Below are 26,148 nucleotides of genomic sequence, written 5' to 3' on the forward strand. Positions count from 1 at the left end.
ACTCAGAGCAGTTTACGAAGTCTGATTAGACAAAACCCATCAGGATCCACCCGCCTGATCTGTCTTAAACAGGAAGAAAGTAAAATCAGGATCCACACAGATCCTCATGTTTTTTAAATAGGAAAACCAAAAATGAAACATCAAATCACGTATCACAGCCAGGTCTACGGACTGAAATATAAAAAACACGGATCCAAAAATATTTGGCGCCGCAACGGTGAAAAAACAAATCTGAGACACGGATCCTCGTGAATTCATATGATTTTTATATTGAAATAAAACAAAAAGGCTGTCATATTATAGATCATGTCCTAGTCTACAGAGAGCAACAAAACAATCATGCCTCCACGAATCTGTGGTGCTGCCACGACGCAAAAACATGCTTTAAAAGCACAGATCCTCATGGATCCTCTTGATTTTTACAGGAGGCCACCCAAAATCCACCATACCATCCCAGATCATGTCCACTGACACAAATGGAATAAAAAAAATCAGCCAAACACAGCTTCGTGGTACCATCACAACACAAAAACATGCTTTAAAAGCACGGATCCTTATAGATCCTCTTGATTTTTACATGGGGCCACCCCAAATCCACCATACAATCACAGATCTTGTCCATTGACACAAATGGAACCAAAAAAAATCAACCATTCACAGCTTCATGGCACTGCCACGGCACAAAAACTTGGTTCAAAAGCACGGATCCTCTTGATTTTTACATGGGGCCACTCAAAATCCACCATACAATCCCAGATCATGTCCATTGCCACAAATGGCACCAAGAAATCCAGTCATCGACCGCTTTGTGGCACCGCCACGGTGCAAAACCTTGGTTCAAAAACACAGATCCTCATGGATCCTCTTGATTTTTACATGGGGCCACCCAAAATCTACCATACAATCCCAGATCATGTCCAGTGCCACACATGGCACCAAGAAATCAGCCATTCACCGCTGCCTGGCACCACCACGGCACAAAAAAAAAAAAAAACACGGATCATTACAGATCCTCTTGATTTTTTACATGGGGTCAAACAAATCTCAAGATGAAATCCCGTATCATGTCTATGGCCACAAATTGAACCAAAGAAATTATGCACCTTTGACATCCATGACCAAATAATGCACCGTGTACTGTTGATCCACCACCTTTTTTCACCACTATTACTCCAAACATGGATTCTCGTCATCCTCAGGATGTTTATACATTCCTCACCTTAATTCTTAATGTCTCAGAAAACATCTCTGGGCACAGATTGGACCATAGCAATCACAGATCCAAGTATCTGTGGCAGTATTTTGAAAAAAAATGCCTAAAATTTCCTGCTTTAATGTTGTGATGATTAATTCCTACAAAATCACTGTGCAATAACATACCACATCAAAATCCATGGAGTGATCCCGCAAAACAACAGGTGTAGCATTTCATGCGTACACAACACTTTTTTGAGACTGAGAGCGGGACCACAAGTGACGCCTGACACAGGTTGGACACTTGTCAGCTTCCCTCAAGTTTTGATGGGGAATGTAGGCAGCTTGGCAGAATGTTGGACAAGTGACAGTTGAAAAGTCCATTAGACAGCAGTCAGAGAGCCAAGCTGCAAGACCAGGATGCCTACATTTCCCATCACAACTTGAGGGAAGCTGTCAAGTGTCCAACCTGTGTCAGGCGTCACTTGTGGTCCCGCTCTAAATTAAAATTCATGGATCCTCAAGAATTATTCTTGGAGCACTATTGATATTCACTGTGTAATGTAACAGTAGGGCCACTAGGCTATAGTATTTAGTATGTTGGTATGGGATCTGTGACACCCAGGTGTGAATCCCTCTTCCGCCAGGGAAGCCTGCTAGTCAATGTTGGAGCTCTGTGATTCTTTGGATAATCACTAACAGTCAAGCGCGGGGAGGGGGGGAATAAAGTGGATCATCAGTAGATATGTAACAGACAAAAGAAGTTCATTTTTACTTAATTAATCATGATTTAACTAAGATTTCAGTGCTAGACAATATAATGATTGCTGCTATCTTTGATTTCCTTTGAAGGAGATTAGAAAAAATCATGGAGCAGAGGTCCATTGATGGCTACTAGCCAATAAAACTACAGGGAACCTCTTTATTCAGATAAAGTCACAGAAGTGTCTGCAGTACATGACCAAGGTTTGAGTCCAGGAGTTCTTCAAATAACAAGAGTTTTAGTACAAGGAGGCTGTTATCCTAGTCCTATTACATTGCTTAGTAGAAGTGATGCATCCTTGTAATTACACATAGATCTGTTCAGCAACTATAAGAGTTGCACCATTCTCTTGAAACTTTTTACCCACACTTCAGGCTTTTCCTTAATCATTCTCATCTGTTAGATGACCTAATAATTACCCAGGCATTCTTTACTAAAATATTTACCTTGAAAGCATATGTTTGTTTCTCTTCTTCGAAGGAGCTCACAGGGAGTTGATGAAAAACTAGTAAGTCAAGCTTATGATTAGCTAAATACAATTAAAGATTGGCAAATGTTGGAAGCCAAGCTAAGGTACTTGCTGCCCCAGGTTATAAACCTCAAGTCAGTACCACAAGTGGTAGAACTACTGCTTAATTTTGCTGAGATGTTAGAATACAAACATTTCTGAATACCACTGCCTCCTTCCAATCTCTGTCCGTCCGTCTTCATTTATATCCGACCTTTCTCCCCAATGGGGACCAAATAAGACGTACATAATTTTCCTCTCCTCCATTTCATCCTCCTAACAACCCAGCGGGGTAGGTTAGAGGTTGATTTAGTGTGACTGGCCAAAGGTTACCAGCAAGCTTCTGTGGGAGAACAAGGATTCAAACCTGGGTCTCCCAGATCCTAGGTGTCATGGGCCAGCCTGGGCTGAGTGATATCAGGACTCCTCGGGAGAAGAGGAGCCCTGGCTGCGTAGCCAGCCAGGACTTAGAAAAAGAGGAGCTGCAGAGTTCATGACCAGCACCTGGGGCAGACCAACACCAGCTTGTGCAAATGCAGCAGGTAAACAGAGTTCACAACTAGCAGTTGGAGCAGAGCAACTGGCATCTCACAGTCCTGAGACAAAAAGTGAAGCTCAGCCAGTCACTTCCAGACCACCAGGATCCAGGGATCATTTCGTAGAAAAAGAGCTGCAGGAACTCATTAGCACAACTCATTATCATATGCCATACCCATTGCCATCACTGGAAGTGTGTTATTAGCATAACTGATCTCTATATGCCACACCCCCTGATCTCACCTATCCTGGCTGTTTCGGACCCAATCCTCGCCATTCCGGGCCAAAATTGGGCCCAGAATGGCAAAAAGCGGCTGCAAATGGCTGAAAGGGGGCCCAAAATGGTCAGAATTGGGCAGCTGCTGAGCGGGAGAGTGATCCACCACCTGTCAGAGGCCTAGTCCTGGCCATTTTTGGACCAATCCTGGCTGTTTTAGGCCCGATCCTGGCCATTTTGGGCCCAATCGAGGCCCAAACGGGACCCAAATGGCCAAAAATCAGATGGGCGGGGCCACCTGACATGTGACCGCTTTGGAGAACTACTGGAACTGCATTCTTGCGCATTCCTCCTCAAAATGAGCCTTGCCAGGATCACTTACACCCTTCGAGTGCTGCAGACGGAGAAGACGGGTGGATCTACAGGAAAGACAACACAGTACGTCTCCTCCTAACCCAACACCAAGCTATTCATCAGCAAGTTATTCACTGTTGTAAGGAACTATTGGGTGTGGAAGCAACAGGCCGGAATCCTATTCGTGCTATGACTACTTCACCAAACCTTTGGACCATGCCCTGACTCTGCCTGTGTCTAGCTCTTGAACTTGTTGGTAACTAACCTTTGAACCTCCTGACCTTGCTATTTGTACTGCCCTTGGACTGGACCATAGACAACTCTTGGCACTGTCTTTGGACCAGACTTTGACCACGCTACTGCACTAGCCCACGACACTAGATCCAAACACTACACCACACTGGCTCTCTTTTTGTGCAAAGCAGCATAGGACCAGTCCGTGACAGCAACAACTTGCTGCAATATACTAAAATAATGTCTTAACACTATGTTGAATTTTTGCTCCAGTGTCATTACAAGTCCAGTGAAAATACCTAGTGAGGTTTTTTTACTTTGCTTTTGAACAGCAGGACCCTCCACACACAATAGCACAGGCCGGTGGTAAAAAGAGCAAGCTTAGTAACTATTTAGTGGCTTGAGAACAAAACTATCCTCAAAAATCTATCCTGAAAGCATTTTAATCAGCCAAAAAATGATGTATTGTCGAAGGCTTTCACAGCCGGAGAACGATGGTTGTTGTGGGTTTTCCGGGCTGTATTGCCGTAGTCTTGGCATTGTAGTTCCTGACGTTTCGCCAGCAGCTGTGGCTGGCATCTTCAGAGGTGTAGCACCAAAACTCTTACAGGATGACTCAGCTCAACCCCACCCCTCCTGAGTAGATACAAATGACCTACATCTTTTCCACACTGTGACACAGAGATCTCTGTCTTTTGGTGCTACACCTCTGAAGATGCCAGCCACAGCTGCTGGCGAAACGTCAGGAACTACAACGCCAAGACCACGGCAATACAGCCCGGAAAACCCACAACAACCAGCCAAAAAATGCATTTCAATTTTCCAAACACAACTGTTTCAAACACTATCCCCAGGCAGAGCCAACACATGGGTGCCTTTTTTGGGAGTGATTTTATCTTCAGCAGTTGTCATCATGCCATATTCTTCCACTTAAAGAGTTTTTTTTTTAAAAAAAATATTGAAACTGTATAACACACAAAACATTACTTGATAAATTTTATCATATAACTTTTCTGAGATAAAGTGTGTACCAGATTTCAACTGTAGGGCTGGATTTCGATTTCCATAGAGTAGCTATTGCATCCCTAGCAGCTACGAGTAAAGTTGCTATCAAGTCTTTCCTTAACTTGGGTATATGGGCTTGGTATGTGTCCCATTGGTCTAAGAGAAGAATTTCTGGAGACACTGGAACTACATATCCCGTTATTTGTCAAATTTCTTTTAGGACCTCTTTCCAAAACAATTCTATGTATTGGCATCTCCACCAGCAATGAGCAAAATTCTCTTCCTCTCGACAGTATTTCCAAGAGTTAGGTGAAGTTGAGGACCCCCACCAAGTCCCTAACTTGTATAATCTACCTTCAGCAGAAATTATGAGAGATATTCCTGGACTGCCTTCAACTGTCAATTTGTTCCATGTGCCAAGGATTGGAGGAAAACCTTTACCTTCTTAAAATTCCCAGTAAATGAGTGTTCTAACTTGCCACAACTCGCTTCATATTCATCTACATAACATTCATAAGACATTTTGTCTACCACTAAACCAATTTCATCAGCAAATCTAAATTCCTAATATTTGTCAGACTGTAAATATAATTAACTTACAACATAATTAGATTAACCTGACCTAATAACCTTCCTGCTGTGACTCAACTGGGACATGCCATTGCATTATTATGCATATTTTTAGGATAATGGTGCTAGTGGGACAACCCCTTTGATCAGTTGTAACAATTATAAACTGGACTGGAAAATTGATAGCATACATGCAAATATTCTCTATTCGTCACAAATGGCAGAATTAAAGCTAAGCTATATTAATGTAAACTGCAATAAATTAGTTTGTTACATTAATACAACAAAAGCAATCAAAAACATTTTCGTTGAAGTGATAACATCACAAATGACAATGGTTCCAAGTTTCATCATTATAGAACAACCAAAAATAATGAATAGTGAAGCTTAAATGTAAATGTTGATGTCACAGGGAATGTTTCAGTTCTGATCATATCAGTTCTTGCTCAGAATTTATTTTTGCACATACAAAATATACTTACATTAGAGAAACCTATTCCAAAAAGGCAACAAATGATTGGCAGATACTTATTGAACCTTACACTGAAATGTAAAGTATTACGTCTGTATTATTACTAACCCCTGACTCCTGTTAATTTAATGTTATGTTTCACTAACAGTATAAATGTTTTTAGTATTTTCCTAATTAAATATGGGAGGGTGATAAATCGGGGCTGCTGTTATCCAGGCCTCTTCCTCCTTCGCCTACTCCAGTTTCAGATCTGAAAACCATAAGCCAATATTTTCCCCTGATGGTTCATTACACTGAAATTCATTGCTTTGTGTTACTTATATAAGCCAAAGCCAAAAACAAAACAGTGACTCTGGTAATTACTTCACATCTGTTTGCTAGGTAAACTAATCCATGGACTAAATTCTTTGAATGTCTTAAAAAGTAGGATCAAGAGAGAGATTACAGTAAAAAGGATGTACAGATTAATGCTGCTGACCATTAAAATTTATTTTTGTTTGACCATCATAGGCAACCTTTGTCCAGCAGTCAAAGAGAAGAGAAGCTCAGAATGGAAATCTTTAGAAAGACACACTGGAGGTGAGAGGTATAGGTCAACCCCCATTTTTGTTGGCCTCAGCCTGAATCTATGCCTATACATCTCAATGAAAATGGATTTCATGTGATTTTTGCTGTAATTATTTACCAAAATTGTTATCCAGATTTGACTCATTAAGTAATGAAGTTATTATCTGTGTTTTCTGCTAAGGGTTTTACATAGAGATTGAGTAGCACGGGGGATAGGATTGCATTCTGAGGAACCCCACACGACAAATCTCCCACTGATGTCAAACTGGTGTCGGATGGCAACCCTTTGAGTCTGGTCTTTGAGGAGTGTGTAGCCATGTTGGTCTGTGGTAGGAAAGCAAGATTTTGGTCCAGTAACACCTTAAAAGCCAACTAGCCACCTGAAACTACATTTCTTCAGTACGAGCTATGTTACTATCAGTAAAAAAAAATGGTCACAACTAAAAATCAACACAACTAATACGGCTTGAATTTAGGAGTCAGCAGAAGTCAGGATATTTTTTATTTATTTATCTTTATTTCAATTTATATACCGCTCATCCCCAGGGGCTCTGGGAGGTGAACAGTTTAAAATAAATAAAAACAAGAAAACAATACTAAAATCAATATACAAAACAATAATGAAATAAATTAACCAAGTGCAATGGTGCGGAGAACCCAACCCCCACCCCGAAGGTGGGAGGCCGACATGGCACCGCCCCCTTCAACCACTGAACGCCTGGCGGAACAGCTCTGTCTTACAGGCCCAGCGGAACGATAATATGTCCCGCTGGGCCTGGGTCTCCATTGACAGAGCGTTGGCCCTGGCCCTGGTTGAAGTGAGGCGGGCTTCCTTAGGGCTGGGGACCACCAGTAAACATTTATTTGTTGATCGAAGCGGTCTCCAGGGAACGTACAGGGAGAGGAGGTCCCAAAGATATGCCGGTCCCAACCCGCTCAGGGCTTTAAAGGTAAGAATCAATACCTTGAACTTGATTCGGAATTCAACCGGAAGCCAGTACAGCTGGCGCAGAACAGGTGTGACATGTGACTGGTAAGATATACCAGTCAGGACCCACTCCGCCATATTCTGGACCAGTTGTAGTTTCCAGATCAGGCCCAGGGGTAGCCCAGCGTAGAGTGAGTTACAGTAATCTAGCCTGGAAGTGACTGTTGCATGGATCACTGTAGTCAGGTCCTGGGGCGTCAGGTAGGGGGCAAGTTGCTTGATCTGATGAAGATGGAAAAATGTAGACTTGGCAACCGCCGTGACCTGGGCCTCCATCAACAGGGAGGCATCCAGGAGCACGCCCAGACTGTCCCGTCCAGGGCAGGGAGCTGGATCCCAGCATCTGGCAGCCCCGTCCCAGCTGCAGGACCTCTGCCTTCACTGGGTTCAATTTCAGCCTGTTTCAACCATGCTGTCACAGCCTCCAGAGCTCTGGTCAGATTGTCTAGGGCCGTGTCTGGCCGGCCGTCCATCAACAGAAAAAGCTGGGTGTCATCCGCGTATTGATGACAGCCCAGCCCAAACCTCCGCACCAACTGGGTGAGGTGGCGCATGTAGATGTTAAATAATATCATAAACAAATTGGGATGGTTGGGATTATATTGTCGAAGGCTTTCACGGCCAGAGAACGATGGTTGTTGCGGATTTTCTGGGCTGTATAGCCGTGGTCTTGGTCGTATAGCCAGTCTTGGTCTGTATAGCCGTGGTCTTGCCAAGACCATGGCTATACAGCCCGGAAAACCCACAACAACCATGGTTGGGATTGTTATCTAAAATTAAGTTGCCATTTTGTTGAAATGTTTAGAGGCAGAAGTAGGTATCCGTGGGTGTGCTTTGAATGGGCTTAAATAATTCCTTACAGACAAGACCCAAAAAGTTGTCAGAGACCAGTTGTCACTCATCAGTGTGGGATTTGTACTGTTCCTCAGGGTGTAATCCCGTCTCTTATGCTACTCAATCTCTATGCAAAACTCTTAGGATAAGTCATTCATGTTGTTGAAATTGGATGTTATCAATATGCTGATATTAAAAAAAACAAGGAACATGGTGAATGTTTACACAAATTATAAAATGCTCGTCAATACTACACTGATTCAAAACATATTACATATATACAAGGAAATTCCTAACACCAAACTAAACAAGCGGCAAGTGACACATATTTTTCACACAAGTATATTTACATATATGGTGGTATAAAATATGCTGCTTACACCCCACTCTAATTCATTGCACAATGGATAATGCAACCGAGAACAACCAACAGGAATCTAGTATCATATCTTATTTTGAGTTTTTTTTCATCAGAAGAAAACCGCAAAATTTAAGTCAAATGTGTTTCCCATTGATAATGTTTCCTCTCATGATAGTAATAAAAAATGCTGAATTCAGGGGTTCACTCCCACCAGACAAAATGTCTAAATCTTTGTGTGGTCCTTAACACAGCAGATAACTTGTTTCATGTTGCAGCTGATACCCTGAAATAGGTATAAACATGAACCGGACTTCTAAACATTACACCACATTACAAACGAGCAACATCAACAATGGTCTGTACACACGCATTCTCTGTTGTGGCCTCTACCTTGTGGAACAGCCAATGTGAGGAGGTGCTCAGGAAGGCTTCCATGCTTCAATTATTCCACAAACTATGTAAAAAAAAATTATTCAGGAAGGCACTCATTAAAAAAAGGGGGGGGGAGAATGTGAACTATATCACTTGTGTGTTCTATGTTGTCAAGTTGCTTCCATCTTATGGCAATGCTATGAACGAATGCCCTCCAAAAAGTTTTGTCATTAATAGCTTTGGCTCAGATCTTGCAGACTGAAGGCTATATAGTGCTACTATGTATAGTATATAAGTATTATTGGTTTACTTTACAGAGTATTCTATTCTCACTGACCTGTTTTTATGCTTATGTAAATACCACTTTCTGCATGTTTAACAGAATCAAGTATCATATGCTTCAAGACTGCTGTAATCCCTAGTCCTATAACTGAACTGACTTACACTGAGTAATCCACCACCTTGAGTCTCAGTGAGAAACAGAGAATATAAGTAAAATAAACAGTAAATAATGTACTACACATTATTACAATGTTTCATCTTTATTCTCGACACTTTCATTGTTCAGAAAGTATAGCTCAATAGAAATTACCTGACTGTTCTGGATTTTAGAAATAAAACACTATTAAGAATTAAACAGTCAATAACAACTTGCAACATCAAAACATTTAAAAACATTAACACCATGGGTAAAATTTGTTTCTTACAGGCTAGAAACTCTCTTAAAAGATGAAGAATATGGTATGGTAAAACATTTGCTTATAAATTAAGATTCAGTGTAGACAGGCACATACTGTTCATTAACAAGACTTCCCCTACAGACATACATATTTCAAGACATTTCTACTTATAGTCACCCATATACTGCAGCAGCAATACACATACAAAAGCAGTTATCTACTTAAGGATCTGCTGTTAGAAGTAGAAAGCGATGTCTTTGCTGGGGGAAAGAAAGCAGTAATTCTACCCACTTCCCCATCAGAGATTACAGGACTACCGCAGTTTACAGAACAGAGTATCTCCTCCTGAGCTATTGTCCTGTAATATGCTCAAGATCAGAAAAATATCCTTGACAAGTTCTCAAACAGACTACATATGTGATTGGTGACAACAGGATGAAAATTTACCTCCTAACTTTTAAAAGGTCACAAACTCAACATCCAGAAATGTTTGAAGAATATAGCATAACATTAACCTAATGGCTTTAAAATTCCACACTAAATATGTATGTGTGATATTAATCTCTTCAACTGTCATGAAGGCACATTTTTATAAAATTCAGCAGGATAAAAAATTATTTGGAAGTCTGATCAGCCAGTTCCTTTGCTATTATAGATTGTAGTGTGTGTACAGAAGCAGGCTTCTGTTTATAAATCCCATATACAAAAATTTCCTGTCTACATTATTGCAGGAGCTTCCAGAACTCAATAGCACACAGAGAGATCCTTCACTGGGAACCATGTGTAACAGCCAGGGCTTTTTTCTGGGAAAAGAGGTGGTGGAACTCAGTGGGTTGCCCTCGGAGAAAATGGTCACATGGCTGGTGGCCCCGCCCCCTGATCTCCAGAGTTTAGATTACAATCTCAACTCCCCTCTGCCTGGAGATCAGGGGGCGGGGCCACCAGCCATGTGACCATTTTCAAGAGGTTCCGGAACTCCGTTCCACTGCATTCCTGCTGGAAAAAAAGCCCTGGTAACAGCCAAATGAAAGATAGCTCTGTTCACCCTCACCATTTCACTTTGCCTGATTTGGGGGGTGACATTAGCTCCTTCTGCACTGGGAACATAACTCCGTCCTCACTATCCCAAAAGTTAAGCATGGAATCAACTTGTCCGGGTCCTTTTGCACCTCTCATGTTTGGTCTGTGTGGTGCCATTCCTTAGTCTGCACTGTGTCAAAACGCGTCGAGATCAATGAGTGCTGGTGTTTTCCTCACTGATGCTGTCATTGGTGATGGAATAGCACCAGCCCTTTCTTTCTGCACATGCAATGAATTGATGCATTGTTGGATCAATCTATTTCCTGGATTTCTCCCTCTCGACCCAAAATAAAACAGTGGGAGAGGAAATGGGAAGGGGGAGGAATAGAGAGGAGGGGAAAGGACTGGCTAAATAGACAACAGCAGCCCGTCGCAATGAAATGGGAGGAGGGGCAGAAGGTGGAAGACTAAAAGGCAGAATAAAGAGGATCCATGGGAAAACAGCTGACTGGAAAACAGATTTTTTTTAAAAAAATGTTGGGGTATAAGCACTCCCAGGAAAGCAGTGGAAAAGCTGCATAGTAGCCAGAGTGACTACTCATAGCAGCAAATCAGATGCAGATGGTCATTAAAAAAACACTGCCATATAGGAACTGAACTGGTGAAATTGGCCCATGCAGAAGGGTTATTGTGAAGTTAGGTATTGTTATTCTTAAAGGATGAGGAAGGTTGCATGATTCAGGCTCCCCTGCTCCACTCAAAACAGATGATCAGCCTTACCAAAGCTGACAGCATTGACTATCTATTGGATGACTAGGCATTACACAATTATGTGTACGCAGCAATGCCCGGGCTTGTGTGTAGTTATAGAGAAAGGTGTGGGCTAAATTCACAATATAGTTCTCTCATATTAAATTCATTATTACAACCATACATATACAAAACACCGTTCACAATATTATATTCAAATACAGAAATAAAAACATCTTAAAACAAGAGGAAAGCAAAAGAATACATTTGTATATATGATCAAAAGAACAGGATCATAAAAAATACATAGAAGTAATACACTATTTACACTTTATTCAAGATGATGAAGGTTATTAATAGATTACTTAAACTGTGGATAGTGCTCAATTAGTACTTGGTCTCACAGAAGAATATTTGCACAGCAGTGGCAATAAATAGTTTTTTTAAAAAAAAAGAAAGAAACCCTTATAGGTAAAGTTATGTCGCTACTAACTATTCCAATTCATGATTTTGTCATACTCCTGAATTCTTTGTTTTATGTGAGAAAGTTTGTTCTTTAAGTATTCACAACGTTCTTTTTTCTCCAGAAAGGTAGGATCCTGCAAAACAAAATAAATCAATTATTGTTTCATGCTGGACTTTGGAACGTCAAGTTAGGAAAGTGTGGGAAAATTTCATTGAATTGGATTAGGTATCATTTAAAATGAAAAAAGATCTAGGCAAGACTTTGCCCTTTGTCTTGAGATGTTATTTTCCTTTTTCAACATTTGGTATGGTATATACTAGATCTTATGCCATCAAAATATTGCATGATGCACTCCTTTTTGACCAAAAAAAATCCATTCATAAAGAGTAATTAAATCTGAACTCTGCTTTCTCACATACTGAATAATGCAGCTCGAATCCACTTGCAATGAACTCAGCAATACGTTTGCAAGTGGATTCTCCTATTTCACACAGTAAAATCAGTTGCAAAGTGGACTGAAAGTGCATTATTCATTGTGTGTGAAAGCATAATGAAGCAAATATAAATAGCCCTTTTAAAAAGAACAAATACTGGAATGGATCCTGTTCCCTGGCCTATGACTCTGCTAAGCAATGTTTGAAACGATGGTTGTTGGGGGTTTTCCGGGCTGTATTGCCGTGGTCTTGGCATTGTAGTTCCTGACGTTTCGCCAGCAACTGTGGCTGGCATCTTCAGAGGTGTAGCACCAAAAAAAAAAAAAAAACTTTTTTTGGTGCTACACCTCTGAAGATGCCAGCCACAGTTGCTGGCGAAACGTCAGGAACTACAATGCCAAGACCACGGCAATACAGCCCGGAAAACCCACAACAACCATCGTTCTCCGGCCGTGAAAGCCTTCAACAATACATCCACATCAATTGTTTCGATCCTGTTTCCATTCTGAAAACACACCATGCCGAGGGCAATTCAAACTTTAAAAAACAGAGATCTCTCTGTCTTTTGGTGCTACACCTCTGAAGATGCCAGCCACAGTTGCTGGCGAAACGTCAGGAACTACAATGCCAAGACCACGGCAATACAGCCCGGAAAACCCACAACAACCATCGTTCTCCGGCCGTGAAAGCCTTCGACAATACAATGTTTGAAACCTTCCTCCAAGTCCAAAAATACCTGGCTTACCACCATACCACTGTCAAAACCAACCCCAAAGTGTCTGGTTAATTTCAAAAGACCACCTTAAACAATTAGGTGTTGTCAAACAATTAGGTCAACACATTCGGCAGGTCCCAGGTATCCTCAGAGAGTGCATTCCACAGGGTAGGGGTCACAACTGAGAAAGCTCCTCCCCTAGTGACAGCTACCTAAACCGCCCTGGGGCTGGCCACTGGCAAAAGGCCCCGAGAAGATGACTGAAGGGAGTGTGGGGGGTTATAATGGAAGAGACGATCCTGTAGGTATGAAGATCAGACGATTAAAGACTTTAAAAGTTAGCATCAGTACTTTAAATTGGATCTAGATACTAATTGGTAGAGGCTGTAAAATTAGAGCAATATGAGCTGACTATGTTGTTTTGGTTAGCAACCTAGCAGCTGCATTCTGGACCACCTGCAGTCCCCGAAGCAGTTTCAAGGGAAGCCTTACATAGAGTGAATTACAGTAATCCAGTCTGGAGGTAACTGTTGCATGGATCAATGTGGCAAGGTCAGACCCAGACAAATAAGGAGCTAGCTCGCAGGCCTAACATAGATGATAAAATGCTGCCTGTGCTACCATACACACTTCTTTATCCAATGATAGCACAGAATCCAACCCCAAGGCTCTTTAAAAGAGTCTTCAGCTGTCAGCTGCACATCATCAAGTCTCAGAAGTGACCCTCTAGCTAGCATCTCAGTGTTTCCTAGCCACGTGACCTCCATCTTAGATGGATTCAACTTCAGCCAACTCCCCCTTAATCAATCGACTACTGACTGCAGGCACTGAGATACTGCTGACAGCCCTGCTGCTGGCTGCTTATCCAGTCGAAGGAAGAGCTGAGTGTCATCAGCATATTGATGGCACCCAACTCCAAACCTGACAATTTTGGCAAAAGAGTGAATATATACATTAAATAACATCACTGAGGAGATTTAACCCTGAGGGATGCCACAATTCAGGGAGAACATCTCTTCTCCAACAGCAACCCTCAGAGAGCGTGCCCGATGAAAGAAGAGAAATGCAAAGTCCAGAGGAGTTAGCCGTGTTAGTCTGTAGTAGCAAAATCGAAGAGTCCAGTAGCACTTTTAAGACTAACCAACTTTACTGTAGCATAAGCTTTCGAGAACCCACAGATCTCTTCGTCAGATGCATCTGGACTCTTTTTGATTTTGCAAACTTAAGTGTACTTCTATACAAGGCACAGGAGATCTATAATCAGGATTGCCTGCAGGATCTGTGGTTGGGACCTTCTGTAGTAGAGTAAGAAGCAACCATATGCATGTGTGGTATGCATGTGAAATTGGATTCATGGTGCTGAGCAAGGTTTCTTAACACAATACAAATAAACTGTGTGTTCTGTGTTAAAGACTGGGTGTTTCACAACGTACAAGTAAGTATTGAAATATAAAATTGAAATATAATAATATAAATTGAAATATAATAATAATAATAATATTGTGAATGCTCTACAATTTTTATTACATATTGGAAAGAAAAATAGATAAGACACATCCTTTTACTTTTCATAGACACTCCTTTTCATAAACCCATTTTCTTTTATTTCTCTCCTTTTTTATCAAATTATTTTGTGTAACACATGTAATAATTACAATAAAAATCTAAAATAGAAAAAAAGAACTAAGTGCTTCAGATAAATTATATCTCTAAAGTCATTACCTGCCCACTGCCACAATCGATACATTACAGATTAGATAATTCTTGATACGTCAACTGACTTCGACATGTCTTATTCAAATGAATGCAGATTTAACTTTTCTTAGTCATTACTCTTTTAAAGTGTATTATACCTGAATGGTACTATATAAACAAATAATAGGTATTTCGTAACACTCACGTTCTTTTTCTTTTTATATTCTTGCAAAACCTTTGAAATTCTATCATGTTCCTAAAAGGGGGGAAAAACAAGCATTTTAAAATCTTGTATCTTTAATACTTTCTGTTCAGGCTTTTTCTCCTAAAAAAAGTAACTCTACCACTGAAGTTTGGCGTATCATCCTAAAACAGTCACTGGGTTGTCAGACAAAAGATGGCAAGGATTGGACAGCTGCAAAGTTTGATTATAGACAGGCAGGCATATCAAATGGAATAAAACCATATGGTGATCACGAGTTCTAGTAATGTCTAGGCTGGGCAACTGTTTGTCAGCTACCAAATAGTTTTCTGCTTCTCCCCTGTATTTATTTATTTACATTATTTATAGTCCACCTTTCTCACTGAGACTCAAGGCAGAATACCTAATATACAGTCAATACGATCAACAGGATGGGACATCCAATAAACCATACAATAGGGTCTGGATTGCAGAAGTCTGAAAACAAGCAGATATCTGATACAGAGCTGGAACGAATCATAAGGATTTAAACATGTTAAACAATGGAGAAATTACACAGGCGCATAGATATATCATACAGATCTCTGGTTCTCAAAGAAGGACAAGAGGCCACTGTACAGAATAAGGCCAAATTTATGTATAAATATGCCTTCTTAAAATGCTCATTCTATTGAGTACTTACAAGGGTGTTTCCAGGATGCTGAGGGAGCTTCCTCATCAACGCATCCAGCTCATCAAATTTCTTTAAGACTGCCTGAACCTCAACAGAAAGTTCTTTATATTCAGCAAACTGATCATTAAAGACAGCTTTATAACGGTCTCTTTCCTCATCGCTCCGGATTACTGGATATTTTCTGTAAGAAATACAATAATGAAAGCCATAATATTACCTGTCAGAACAAGATGCAAACGTATGCTTATTTTATGAAAACGTGATTTTTTTAGGATATAAGATAAAAAACAGAGTAATGTGTATCCAGAAGGACATAGACTCTGCCCTGTTTCTACCATGTTCAGCAGAGAATAACTTGACTCATCTGGCCATCCGAGTAATTTTCCAAATTTCTCCCCTTGTCCTTCTTATTCTGCCCTTTCTCCAATTTTATTCCAAAAACCTTTGAGGTCGATTAGGCTAAAATGGAAAGAGAGACTGAATGGTCCAAGATAACCCAGGCAGTTTCAGGGATGGATGGAAATTTGAACCAGGTCTCCCACAGTTGCCACTATCCTGTACACATTGTGCGCCTTGTACATTTTATTTTGGATCTTCTTGTAGCCAGACTAGTGTTGATCTGGGCTAAGGAGCACAGACATTACAACAAAGTGATTGATTAGATTTTTAGTTAATTTCAGCCCTATGATTCTATTATTTCCAACTTTCTTAATATCAGCTAATACAAAGTCAAGACTTACAAAGAGTATTTTTTCTTGATCAACATTTAAAAATTCAATATAGGAAATCATACCACAAGGTATTTTATTGTATAAAGCAAATTCTCTAAAAGGAGAAATGCAAAATTCTTTTAAATTAACTATATTAAATTTGTACACTAAAATCACTCCCCAAATTATAATGAATGTGTATGGAAAAATTCAGTGAGAAATTTAGTAGTACGAGACATTGGTATCTAGATCTAAGATTAAAGAGAATGAAAGAATATCCCAGTCCAAGAGTAAACTTCGTAAGGAATGCTGCAGAGGCACTCACGCTAAGTAGTCCGGCATCACTATAGGCTTGGGAATATGCCCTGCTGGTATATGGCCATTAAGCAGTTCAGGTTTCATTTCCAAAGTTATGTTTTTCTTTTGATTTTTTGCTTCCCTGGGACTGTCACCTTCATCTTCATACTAAATGAAAATAATATCAAGCTTAGTCTTAACACTATATATATATATATATATATATATATATATATATAGATAGATAGATAGATAGATAGATAGATAGATAGATAGATAGATAGATAGATAGATAGATAGATAGATAGATAGATAGATAGATAGATAGATAGATAGATAGATAGATAGATAGATAGATTTAAAAAGAGCTTTGCTTAGCATAGTGAATGGACAAAAATTTACATATTTTATCATTTCCAGATCACTGAGTTCCAAAATCAATTTCTTTTACCAATAATGGATCAAATGTATAATTCCAAGATGATGAAATTAGCAAAAGTAGCATTATGCAAGATGCTTTGTCCATCAACACAATATTAACTTCTCACAATATAGGAGAAGGAACTTTTTGGTCATCCATTATTTTTTGTTTTACGGGAATATATAGAAGACATAAGACACACAGAGACTGGCCATCATCAACTACAGAATAGTGCTTGACAAATCACAATTATGAACATACAAACGGTAGACCAGCAAGGAATCATGGAGGGAGAGGCAAAGACGATGTTTAACTAACACACACAGATACACGCACATCCTATAAGCTCTCATATGTCTGAGAAAGCTGATTTTTCTAACCATTTTTTCTTACCTGCTCTCAACTTTCCATCTATTATGGAGATTTTCAGTTCTCATCAGGCCACAGGAGGTGTTTTTAGGTGCACAAGGTGCATACCTGAAGATTCCCCCAAGCACACAGACAGCCCCTCATTATTTGCAAGAGGCCCGGAAATGCTGGTCTCATCCACATAAAAAATTAAACTTTGCTCAGTGGAGCAGTAGGATAAGGCAGGATCCCTCTCACTGTCAGAATGTGTTTTCACCAACAACTTGATGACAGCAGGCAACGCAGCAATGAGTTGTGAAGCGGAATTCCTTAACTCTACTGGCCTATTTACCATGGCTCCCCTCCACCCAGCACGCACCCCAGCTTCTTCTAGATCTCCTTCTACCGGGACATTGCTGGAAATTACACTGCACTGCCGGCACCTCTGGCAAAAGCCTAGCAGGAAGACAGACACATTTTACCTCCTTTCTTTCCCAAAGTTCCCCTTGGTGGTCAAGAGGGATATTTTCTCACTCGTGTTGCCTTTTGCAGGGAGCTCTAGCAGGAGTGAGGTGCTACTCCTGCAAAAACACACGAGGGAGAGAAAATACCGAGAGAAAAAAGTTGTTGGAAGCCAAAGCAAATCTGTTGACTCCTACTGGAAAAAGCTACAGCTTCTAATGTTTTATCAGTGCACGTCTCAGAAATACCAGCCTCTCCCATATTTTCCCAATCATTCCGAAACTAAGGTAGCTCAGACTCTGTAAATTTTATAAATTTCCGCACACGCACGCACACATGAGTATGTTCACAGACATACTATTCTTACCATTCTTTTCGGTAAAAAAGATTGTGTCTTCGTCTAATAAAAAAAAAAGAAGATATCAACATTAAGCATGTAGAGTGCAAAAACAAAAACCCTTGAAATACAGTACATATGTAACTGTAATTCTCAAAAGTAAATTCATTATTTGTATTGATGGTTGTTGTGGGTTTTCCGGGCTGTATTGCCGTGGTCTTGGGCCCAAGACCACGGCAATACAGCCCGGAAAACCCACAACAACCATCGTTCTCCGGCCGTGAAAGCCTTCGACAATACATATTTGTATTGAGTTAGTAAGATGAGTAATGAAATCATTATTAGTACTGATGAATAAGGAAATATGAATCTTGGTTGTGTACATGTAATTTTGTGAACATATAATACAAATCTCTGGACTTTGGTGTTTGATCCTGAAGCATCTTTCAAAATCTTGAACTTTTTAAGAAGCAGAATAGAGTTTTAGGTGTTATAGCATACTTCATCAAAACTATGAATTTGTGTATTCCAAACCAATACCAAAACACTGAATTAAGCATCTATAGTCATTTAATAATATTCATGACAGCAAGCAACAACTTTCAGAGCATCTCAAGCTGATCCGGCAGAGGCAATCTGGGTGGCTGAAACAGTCCTGGAATGTGGCCCCACCCCTACACCTGATGAATGGCCGGTGCTTCTCTCCCCCCCCCCAAGATGCAGTTCGGCAGGAGACTCACCAATTGGGTCAATTAGGGTTGCTAGCCTCCAGATGGCTGGAGATCTCCCAGAATTGCAACTGATCTCCAGGGGACAGAGATCAGTTCCCCTGGAGAAAATGGCTGCTTTGGAGGGTGGACTCTATGGCATTATACCATTCTGGGGCCCCTTCCATTCCAAAACCCCTTCCTCTCCAGACTCCACCCCCAAAAACTCCAGGAATTTCTCAGCCTGGACCCTGGCAACCCCAGGGTCAATGGTTACGGGGGCAGAGAAGCAGGGCACCAAACCACGCACCTCCGCCCAGCTGTGGTGTCCCCACTGCCTGCCTCTATTTCCCAGTCTTCAGTCTGCCTGATCTCATTGTCCTCTACCCCAAGCAGGATGGGGCCCAGGAGAGGCCCACACAGCCCACTGGGCTTTCTCCTAGTGGCCAATCCAGATGTCATGCTACTACAGTAACTTAGTGCTGCTACGTCAATAGTTACTAACATGCATAATTTGAAAAAAAAAATACCTGCAAGTTAAAAAAAGTCATCCTCACCTCGCAAAAGACAGGGCCAGGGTGACCAACACAATCAAACATTGCAATTTAGTAGAAACCTTTTTATAATGTTATTGTGTGGGCTCGATGGATTTCCCTCGCTTGTCAGACACATACCGACACCAACCAAACTTATGTATTGTCACAGATGTAATAGGTGAGTTCTGATAGCCTGTAGAACGATTCTGTCCTAATTCTGTAGAGAGCGAGCAAGCCTCCATATCTGTTTGATAGTTAGTCCAGACATTTGTCTCCATAAAAACTGTCTATATGATGTTCCTTTAGCTACAAAAATTTCTGCATGTATGTTATCAGCAATACCTACACAATCATTACACCAATTTTATTTGATGGTGTATATGGAACCTAAATCTTTTAATGAGCATGTATTATTTGAGTAGAGAGACCTAAGACACGAAGTGAATGAAAGACAGTAATTTTCAGACCGAGTCTTGAATAAACAATCAGATATTCTGTATCCAAAAGAAGACTTACCTCTTGTTCCAAAAGCTGCCTGTGTTTTCGTGCACTTTCATGCCTCCACAGTTTTAGGCAAATAACCGCACCAATAAGATAAATAATTGTTGTTACAAACAGGAAGATAATTGCCGCTGTCTGTCCTCCTTCTATACGGCAAAATGAGGCATTCATTGGCGTGTTAAATAACGGGTAGTAGCAGAGTCCTCCTCTGTTGGCATCATTTACATAGACTATAGCAGCTGACATGTACAGAATAAACAAAGCAACATTGATCCCAAATTCAGTTAAAGGCCACCAGTGAGAATCCAGGAGAATGGTCCTGTAATACATTGACATGCCAAGAGCTAGAAGGATAATAGTCACAATCCAAGCAAGTCCTGCCACAACAAGAACAAAGGGTGTTTTAGGTCCGCTGTAATAATAGCCTCCATACATACTGCTTGTCCCATAGCCATACGACTGCGAGAAACCATACATGTTGTACCATTCATTGTCTTTGTGAATATAAGCTGTGACACAAGCAAACACAGCTGCTCCTAAGAGTAGTTCAACAACACCCAGGATCCTTAGCAGGCCTGCCCATGATTTCATGTACGAGTATCTCAGATTATACGCTTCTACCTTCTCACTGTAAGCCACAGCTGTTTGAGTTTGCCGCCCCAACGACCCATAGGGATCAGAAGGAATCATGGCTTCGACTTCTTTGTGTGAATTGTAGGTCCCTCCTGATCCTCCATATGGATCCTGGTAAGAACTGGGAACTGAAGTTTGTTTAAGTGTGGGCGATGAGGGTGGAGAGCATTCAACTGCATCAGAAATGGCAGGTATTGGTTTGTCCCATTCAGGGTCATTTTTCTTCCCCTTGAAAAAGTTCTTCCATGAGTCTGGAACAAATTTTCTTACTGGCTTGAGATCAGAGACTTCAGCTGGTTCTTCACTGTCACTTGGATAAAATTCAGGCCCAAAAGGTGGTTGCAAAGGAAGAGGGGGCGGCGGCAAGGGAGCTGCATTCAGTATTTGTCCATTATCCTGAAAATCTCTTTCAGCATCTTCTAGAGAAGGGGAATCAACATACACTTCGTCATAATGCACAGATCTACCAAAATGCCCTGGTCTGCGTTCTGCTGTGTTCCTTGAAGACATTTGCAACCTTTCACCCTGTTTCAGAAATTAAAATAATGCGCAAGATTGAAGGCTATTTATTGTTCCTCGTATGGTTTCTGGCAAACGGTATATAGTGGTGGGAGGGCTTCAAGTGTATTTGGCACAAGAAAAACAAGACTTCAGCCCCCAAGCCTAACCGTTTAAACAAACGTTTTAAAAAACATACATTTTTACAGTCCAATTCCAGGTTTTTAAAAACAGGACTCCCACTAGAACTTGGGCTCACCACGGCTGAGCTACTGAACCCATGAATTGTCCAGGACTTCAAAAGCAACAACAAAGAGACTGACTTCTAGCGTTTAAAGACTGTCCTTTCCACACCACTTTTCCTGCATTGAAGTCACAGCGCTTCCTTTTGGCACTGAATCAAAATTCAGACGTGCAAAGGAAAGCGAAGCTCAAGCCCGCTCCCCTATCACGCCACCCTTTCCCCTTGAAAAAGACAGGAACTTTGACAAAAACACACTCGTTGCCGGGATCTGCCAGGAAAACGAGACCGCCAAATACCTCACAGAAACATGTTCGTGTCGTAGCCTAGAAATTCCGGGTCTTTCAGAAGGCAGGACACCGAGATTTTTTACTCCCTTTGCTTCCTTCCCGTTTCCCTTCCCCTCGCCTGGACAGACACTTCCCTCAGGAACCACCGCCCGGCATGCTCTGTCCTCCCGCCCTCCTTCAGAGGGGCGTGTATCCGTAAGTCCCAGCTCACCTCAAGAAATGAGGCAGACAGAAAAGTCCCTGGAATGGCGGCAGGAAAGCAATTCTATGGCCTAAGGACAGCTTCACAACAGGGTCTCTTCTCGCTAGTTGTGCGCTTAGCTTGACCTTCATCTCACCCACCTGCCCACTATAAGTAAAGGCATACCTGTCGGACCGCCCCCTCCACCTGAAGACGTTTTTTGCTTCCGCTCGCTCGAGAGGACTTTCTCAGCCAAACGTCCCTCCGCCCCCACCGCAGAAACTTTAGAGTGATCTAATTTTTCCCTACCGTGCAAGCTCTTTGTACGTGTTGCGCAGCAGGTGGCCTACTAATGGTAGCAATGTGAATAGCAAAATAAGCTATCGTGGGGAGATTATTTAAAAAGGATTCTCATGAATTCATGATTTTTATATTGAAACAAAACAAAAAGGCTGTCATATTATTTATCATGCCCTAGTCTACAGCCAGCAACAAAACAATCATGCATCCACCAATCTGTGGCGTGGCCATGGTACAAAAACATGGCAATAAAGCACGGATCCTGATTTTTATGTGGCGCCACCCAGAATCTAGCATACAATACCAGATAATGTCCATTGCCACAAATGGAACCAAAACATTCAGCAATCCACCGCTTCATGGCACTGCCACGGCGCAAAAACATGGGTCAAAAGCACAGATCCTTATGGATCCTCTTGATTTTTATGTGGGGCCACCCAAAATCTACTATACAGGTCCAGATCATATCAATTTCCACAAATGGGACCAACAAATTCAGCTATCCACTGCTTCGTGGCACCGCCACGGCGCAAACACAATTCAGAAGCATGGATCCTCATGGATTTTCTTGATTTTTACATGGGGCCATCCAAAATCCACCATGCAATCCCAGATCATGTTTATTGCCACAAATGGCACCCAAGAATCAGGCACCCACCACTTTGTGGCACCGCCACGGGGCAAAAACATGGTTCAAAAGCACAGATCCTCATGGATCCTCTTGATTTTTGCATGGAGTCACCCGAAGTCCACCATACAATCCCAGACCGTGTCCGTTGCCACAAATGGGAACAAAAAATTCAGCCATCCACTGCTTCGTGGCACCACCGTGGGTCAAAAACATGGTTCAAAAGCAGGGATCCTCATGGATCATCTTGATTTTTATGTGGGGCCACCCAAAATCTACTATACAGGCCCAGATCATGTCCATTTCCACAAATGGGACCAACAAATTCAGCCATCCAGTGCTTCGTGGCACCGCCACGGTGCAAAAACTTGGTTCAAAAGCAGGGATCCTCATGGATCCTCTTGTTTTTTATGTGGGGCCACCCAGAATCCACCATACAATACCAGATCATGTCCATATCCACAAATAGGAACAAAAAATTCAGCCAAACACCTCTTCGTGGCACTGACATGGTGCAAAAACTTCGTTCGAAAGAACGGATCCTCATGGATCCTCTTGATTTTTACATGAGGCCACCCAAAATCTACTATATAGACGCAGATCATGTCCATTTCCACAAATGGGACCAACAAATTCAGCCATCCAGTGCTTCGTGGCATCGCCACGACACAAGAACATGATACAAAAGCACAGATCCTCATGGATCCACCGCTTTGTGGAACCGCCACGGTGCAAAAATACTGTTCAAAAGCACGGATCCTCATGGATCCTCTTGATATTTACATGAGGCCACCCCAAATCCACCATACAATCCCAGATCATGTCCATTGCCACAAAAGGGACAAAAAAATAAGCTATTCACCGCTTCGTGGCACCCACGGCACAAACACATGGTTCAAAAGCACAGTGCCTCATGGATACTCTTGATTTTTACGTGGGGCCACCCAAAATCTACTATACAGACCCAGATCATGTCCATTGCCAGAAATGGGAACAAAACATTCAGCCATCCACCGCTTTGTGGCACCCCACAGCGCAAAAACATGGTTCAAAAGCACAGATCCTAATGGATCATCCTGATTTTAACATGGGGCCACCCAAAATCCACCATACAATCCTGATTTTAACATGAGGCCTCCCAAAATCCACCATGCAATCCCAGATCATGTCCATTGCCACAAATGGCACCGAAAAATTCAGCCAGCCACTGCTTTGTTGCATGGCCACGGCGCAAAACATGATTCAAAAGCATGGATCCTCATGGATCCTGTTGATTATTACATGGGGCCCCCCAAATTCCATCAAAAGTCCAACATCACATCCATTGGCAGAAATGGCACCAAAAAATCTAGACATTGACTGATTTGTGGCACCGCCACGGCGCAAAAACAGAGTGATTTTGTAGGAATTAATTTAATCATGACAATGTTCAATCAGGATTTTTTAGGCAGTTTTTTTCAAAATAGTGGTGTCACAGATACTTGGATCTTTGATTGCTATGGTTCAATCTGCGTCCAGGGATGTTTTCTGAGACATTAAGAATTTAGGGTGAGTAATGTACAAAAATCCTGAGGATGAGAAGAATCCATAGTTTGGAGTCACAGTGGTGAAAAAATGTAGTGGATCAACAGTACACGGTGCATTATTTGGTCATGGATGTCAAAAGTGTGTAATTTCTCTAGTTTAATTTGCAGCAATGGACATAAGGGATTTGATCTTGAGTTTTGGTTGACCTCATGTAAAAAATCAAGAGGATCTGTGATGAGCCGTTGTTTTTAAATGTGTTTTAGCACCGTGGTGGTGCCACGAAGTGCTGAGTGCCTGATTTTTTGGGTGCCATTTGTGACAACAGACATGATATGGGATTGTATGGTGGACTTTGGGTGGCCCCATGTAAAAACCAAGATAAAACATGAGGATCCGTGCTTTTAAGCATGTTTTTGCACCGTAGAGGTGCCACGAAGTGGTGTATGGCTGGCTTTTTTGGTTCCAGTTGTGGCACAGGAAACGATCTGGGATTGTATGCTGGATTTTGGGAGGCCCCACGTAAAAATTAACATGATCCATAAGAATCCGTGCTTTTGAACTAACTTTTTGTGCTGCAGCGGTGCCACAAAGGGGTGGATGGTTGTATTTTATGGTACCATTTGTGGCAATGGACATGACCTGAGATTGTATGTTGGATTTTGAGTGGCGCCATGTAAAATTCAAGAGAATCCATGAGGATCTGTACTTCTGAACCAAAGCGGGGGATGGCTGGATTTTTTGTTTCCATTGGTGGCATTGGACATGATCTGTGATTGTATGTTGGATTTTGAGTGGCCCCACATAAAAATCAGGAGGATCCATGTGGATTCATTCTTTTGAACAAAGGTTTTGCACCGTGGCGGGGCCACAAAGCTTTGGATAGCTGGTGTTTTTTGGTGCCATTTATGGCAATGGACATGATCTTCGTCTGTATGGGGGATTTTGGGTGGCCCCATGTAAAAATCAAGAGGATCCATGCTTTTGAATCATGTTTTTGTGCTGTGGCAGTGCCACAAAGCAATCAATGGCTGGATTTATGTGTGCCATTTGTGGCAATGGACGTGATCTGGGATTGTATGGTGGATTTTAGGTGGCCCCATGTAAAAATCAAGAGGATCCATGCGGATCTGTGCTTTTGAACAAAGGTTTTGCACTGTGGCAGTGCCACAAAGCTCTGGATGGCTTGGTTTTTTGTTCCATTGGTGGAATTGGACATGATCTGGGATTGTATGTTGGATTTTGGATGGCACATGTAAAAATCAAGAGGATCCATGTGGATCCATGCCTTTGAACAAAGGATTAGCACCATGGCGGTGCTACAAAGCAGTGGATACCTTTTTTTTTGTGCCATTTTTGGCAATGGACATGATCTTGACCTGTATGAGGGATTTGGGGTAGCCCCATGTAAAAATCAAGAGGATCCATGTTTTTGAACTACGTTTTTGTGCCATGGCAGTGACACAAAGCGGTCGATGGCTGGATTTTTTGTCGCCATTTCCTTTGGTTATGATGTTGGACTGTATGATGGTTTTGGGGAGGACCCATGTAATACTCAACAGGATCCATGAGGATCCGTGCTTTTGAATCATGTTTTGCGCTGTGGTCGTGCCACAAAGCAGTGGCTGGCTGAATTTTTTGGTCCCATTTGTGGCAATGGACATGATCTGGGATTGTATGCTGGATTTTGGGTGCCCCCTTGTAAAAATCAAGAGGATTCATGTGGATCTGTGCTTTTGAATCAAGTATTTGCTCCATGGCGGTGCCACAAAGTGGTGAATGGCGGGAATATTTAGTTCTATTTGTGGATATGGGCAGGATCTTGTAATATATGGTGGATTTTGGGTGGCCCCACATAAAAAGCAAGAGGATCCATGAGGATCCATGCTTTTGGACCATGTTTTTGCAACGTGGTGGTGTCAC

General features: G+C 41.6%; 1 protein-coding gene across 1 annotated transcript; it reads right to left on the reverse strand.

Annotated features, from left to right (window-relative positions):
• Window positions 1-10,612: 10,612 nt before the first annotated feature.
• MARVELD2 (MARVEL domain containing 2) lies at window positions 10,613-22,029 on the reverse strand. The gene is made up of 7 exons (XM_054987694.1): window positions 21,960-22,029; window positions 19,946-21,088; window positions 18,217-18,249; window positions 16,647-16,786; window positions 15,621-15,792; window positions 14,942-14,992; window positions 10,613-12,025 (listed from the first exon to the last, which is right to left on the reverse strand). The coding sequence occupies exons 2-7, from the start codon at window positions 21,071-21,073 to the stop codon at window positions 11,915-11,917; spliced, it is 1,635 nt and encodes a 544-aa protein (XP_054843669.1). The 5' UTR covers window positions 21,074-21,088; window positions 21,960-22,029; the 3' UTR covers window positions 10,613-11,914.
• Window positions 22,030-26,148: the final 4,119 nt, after the last annotated feature.

The sequence above is a fragment of the Eublepharis macularius genome, chromosome 9, assembly GCF_028583425.1.
Source record: "Eublepharis macularius isolate TG4126 chromosome 9, MPM_Emac_v1.0, whole genome shotgun sequence".
NCBI classification, from domain to species: Eukaryota; Metazoa; Chordata; class Lepidosauria; order Squamata; family Eublepharidae; genus Eublepharis; species Eublepharis macularius.

Coding starts and splice junctions, on each gene's coding strand:
- MARVELD2 (XM_054987694.1), bottom strand. CDS start 21,073: ATGTCTTCAAGGAACACAGCAGAACGCAGACCAGGGCATTTTGGTAGA. Junction 18,250..19,945: donor GGCAGCTTTTGGAACAAGAG/GTAAGTCTTCTT, acceptor TTTTTTTATTAG/ACGAAGACACAATCTTTTTT. Junction 12,026..14,941: donor AATATAAAAAGAAAAAGAAC/GTGAGTGTTACG, acceptor TTTGTTTTGCAG/GATCCTACCTTTCTGGAGAA.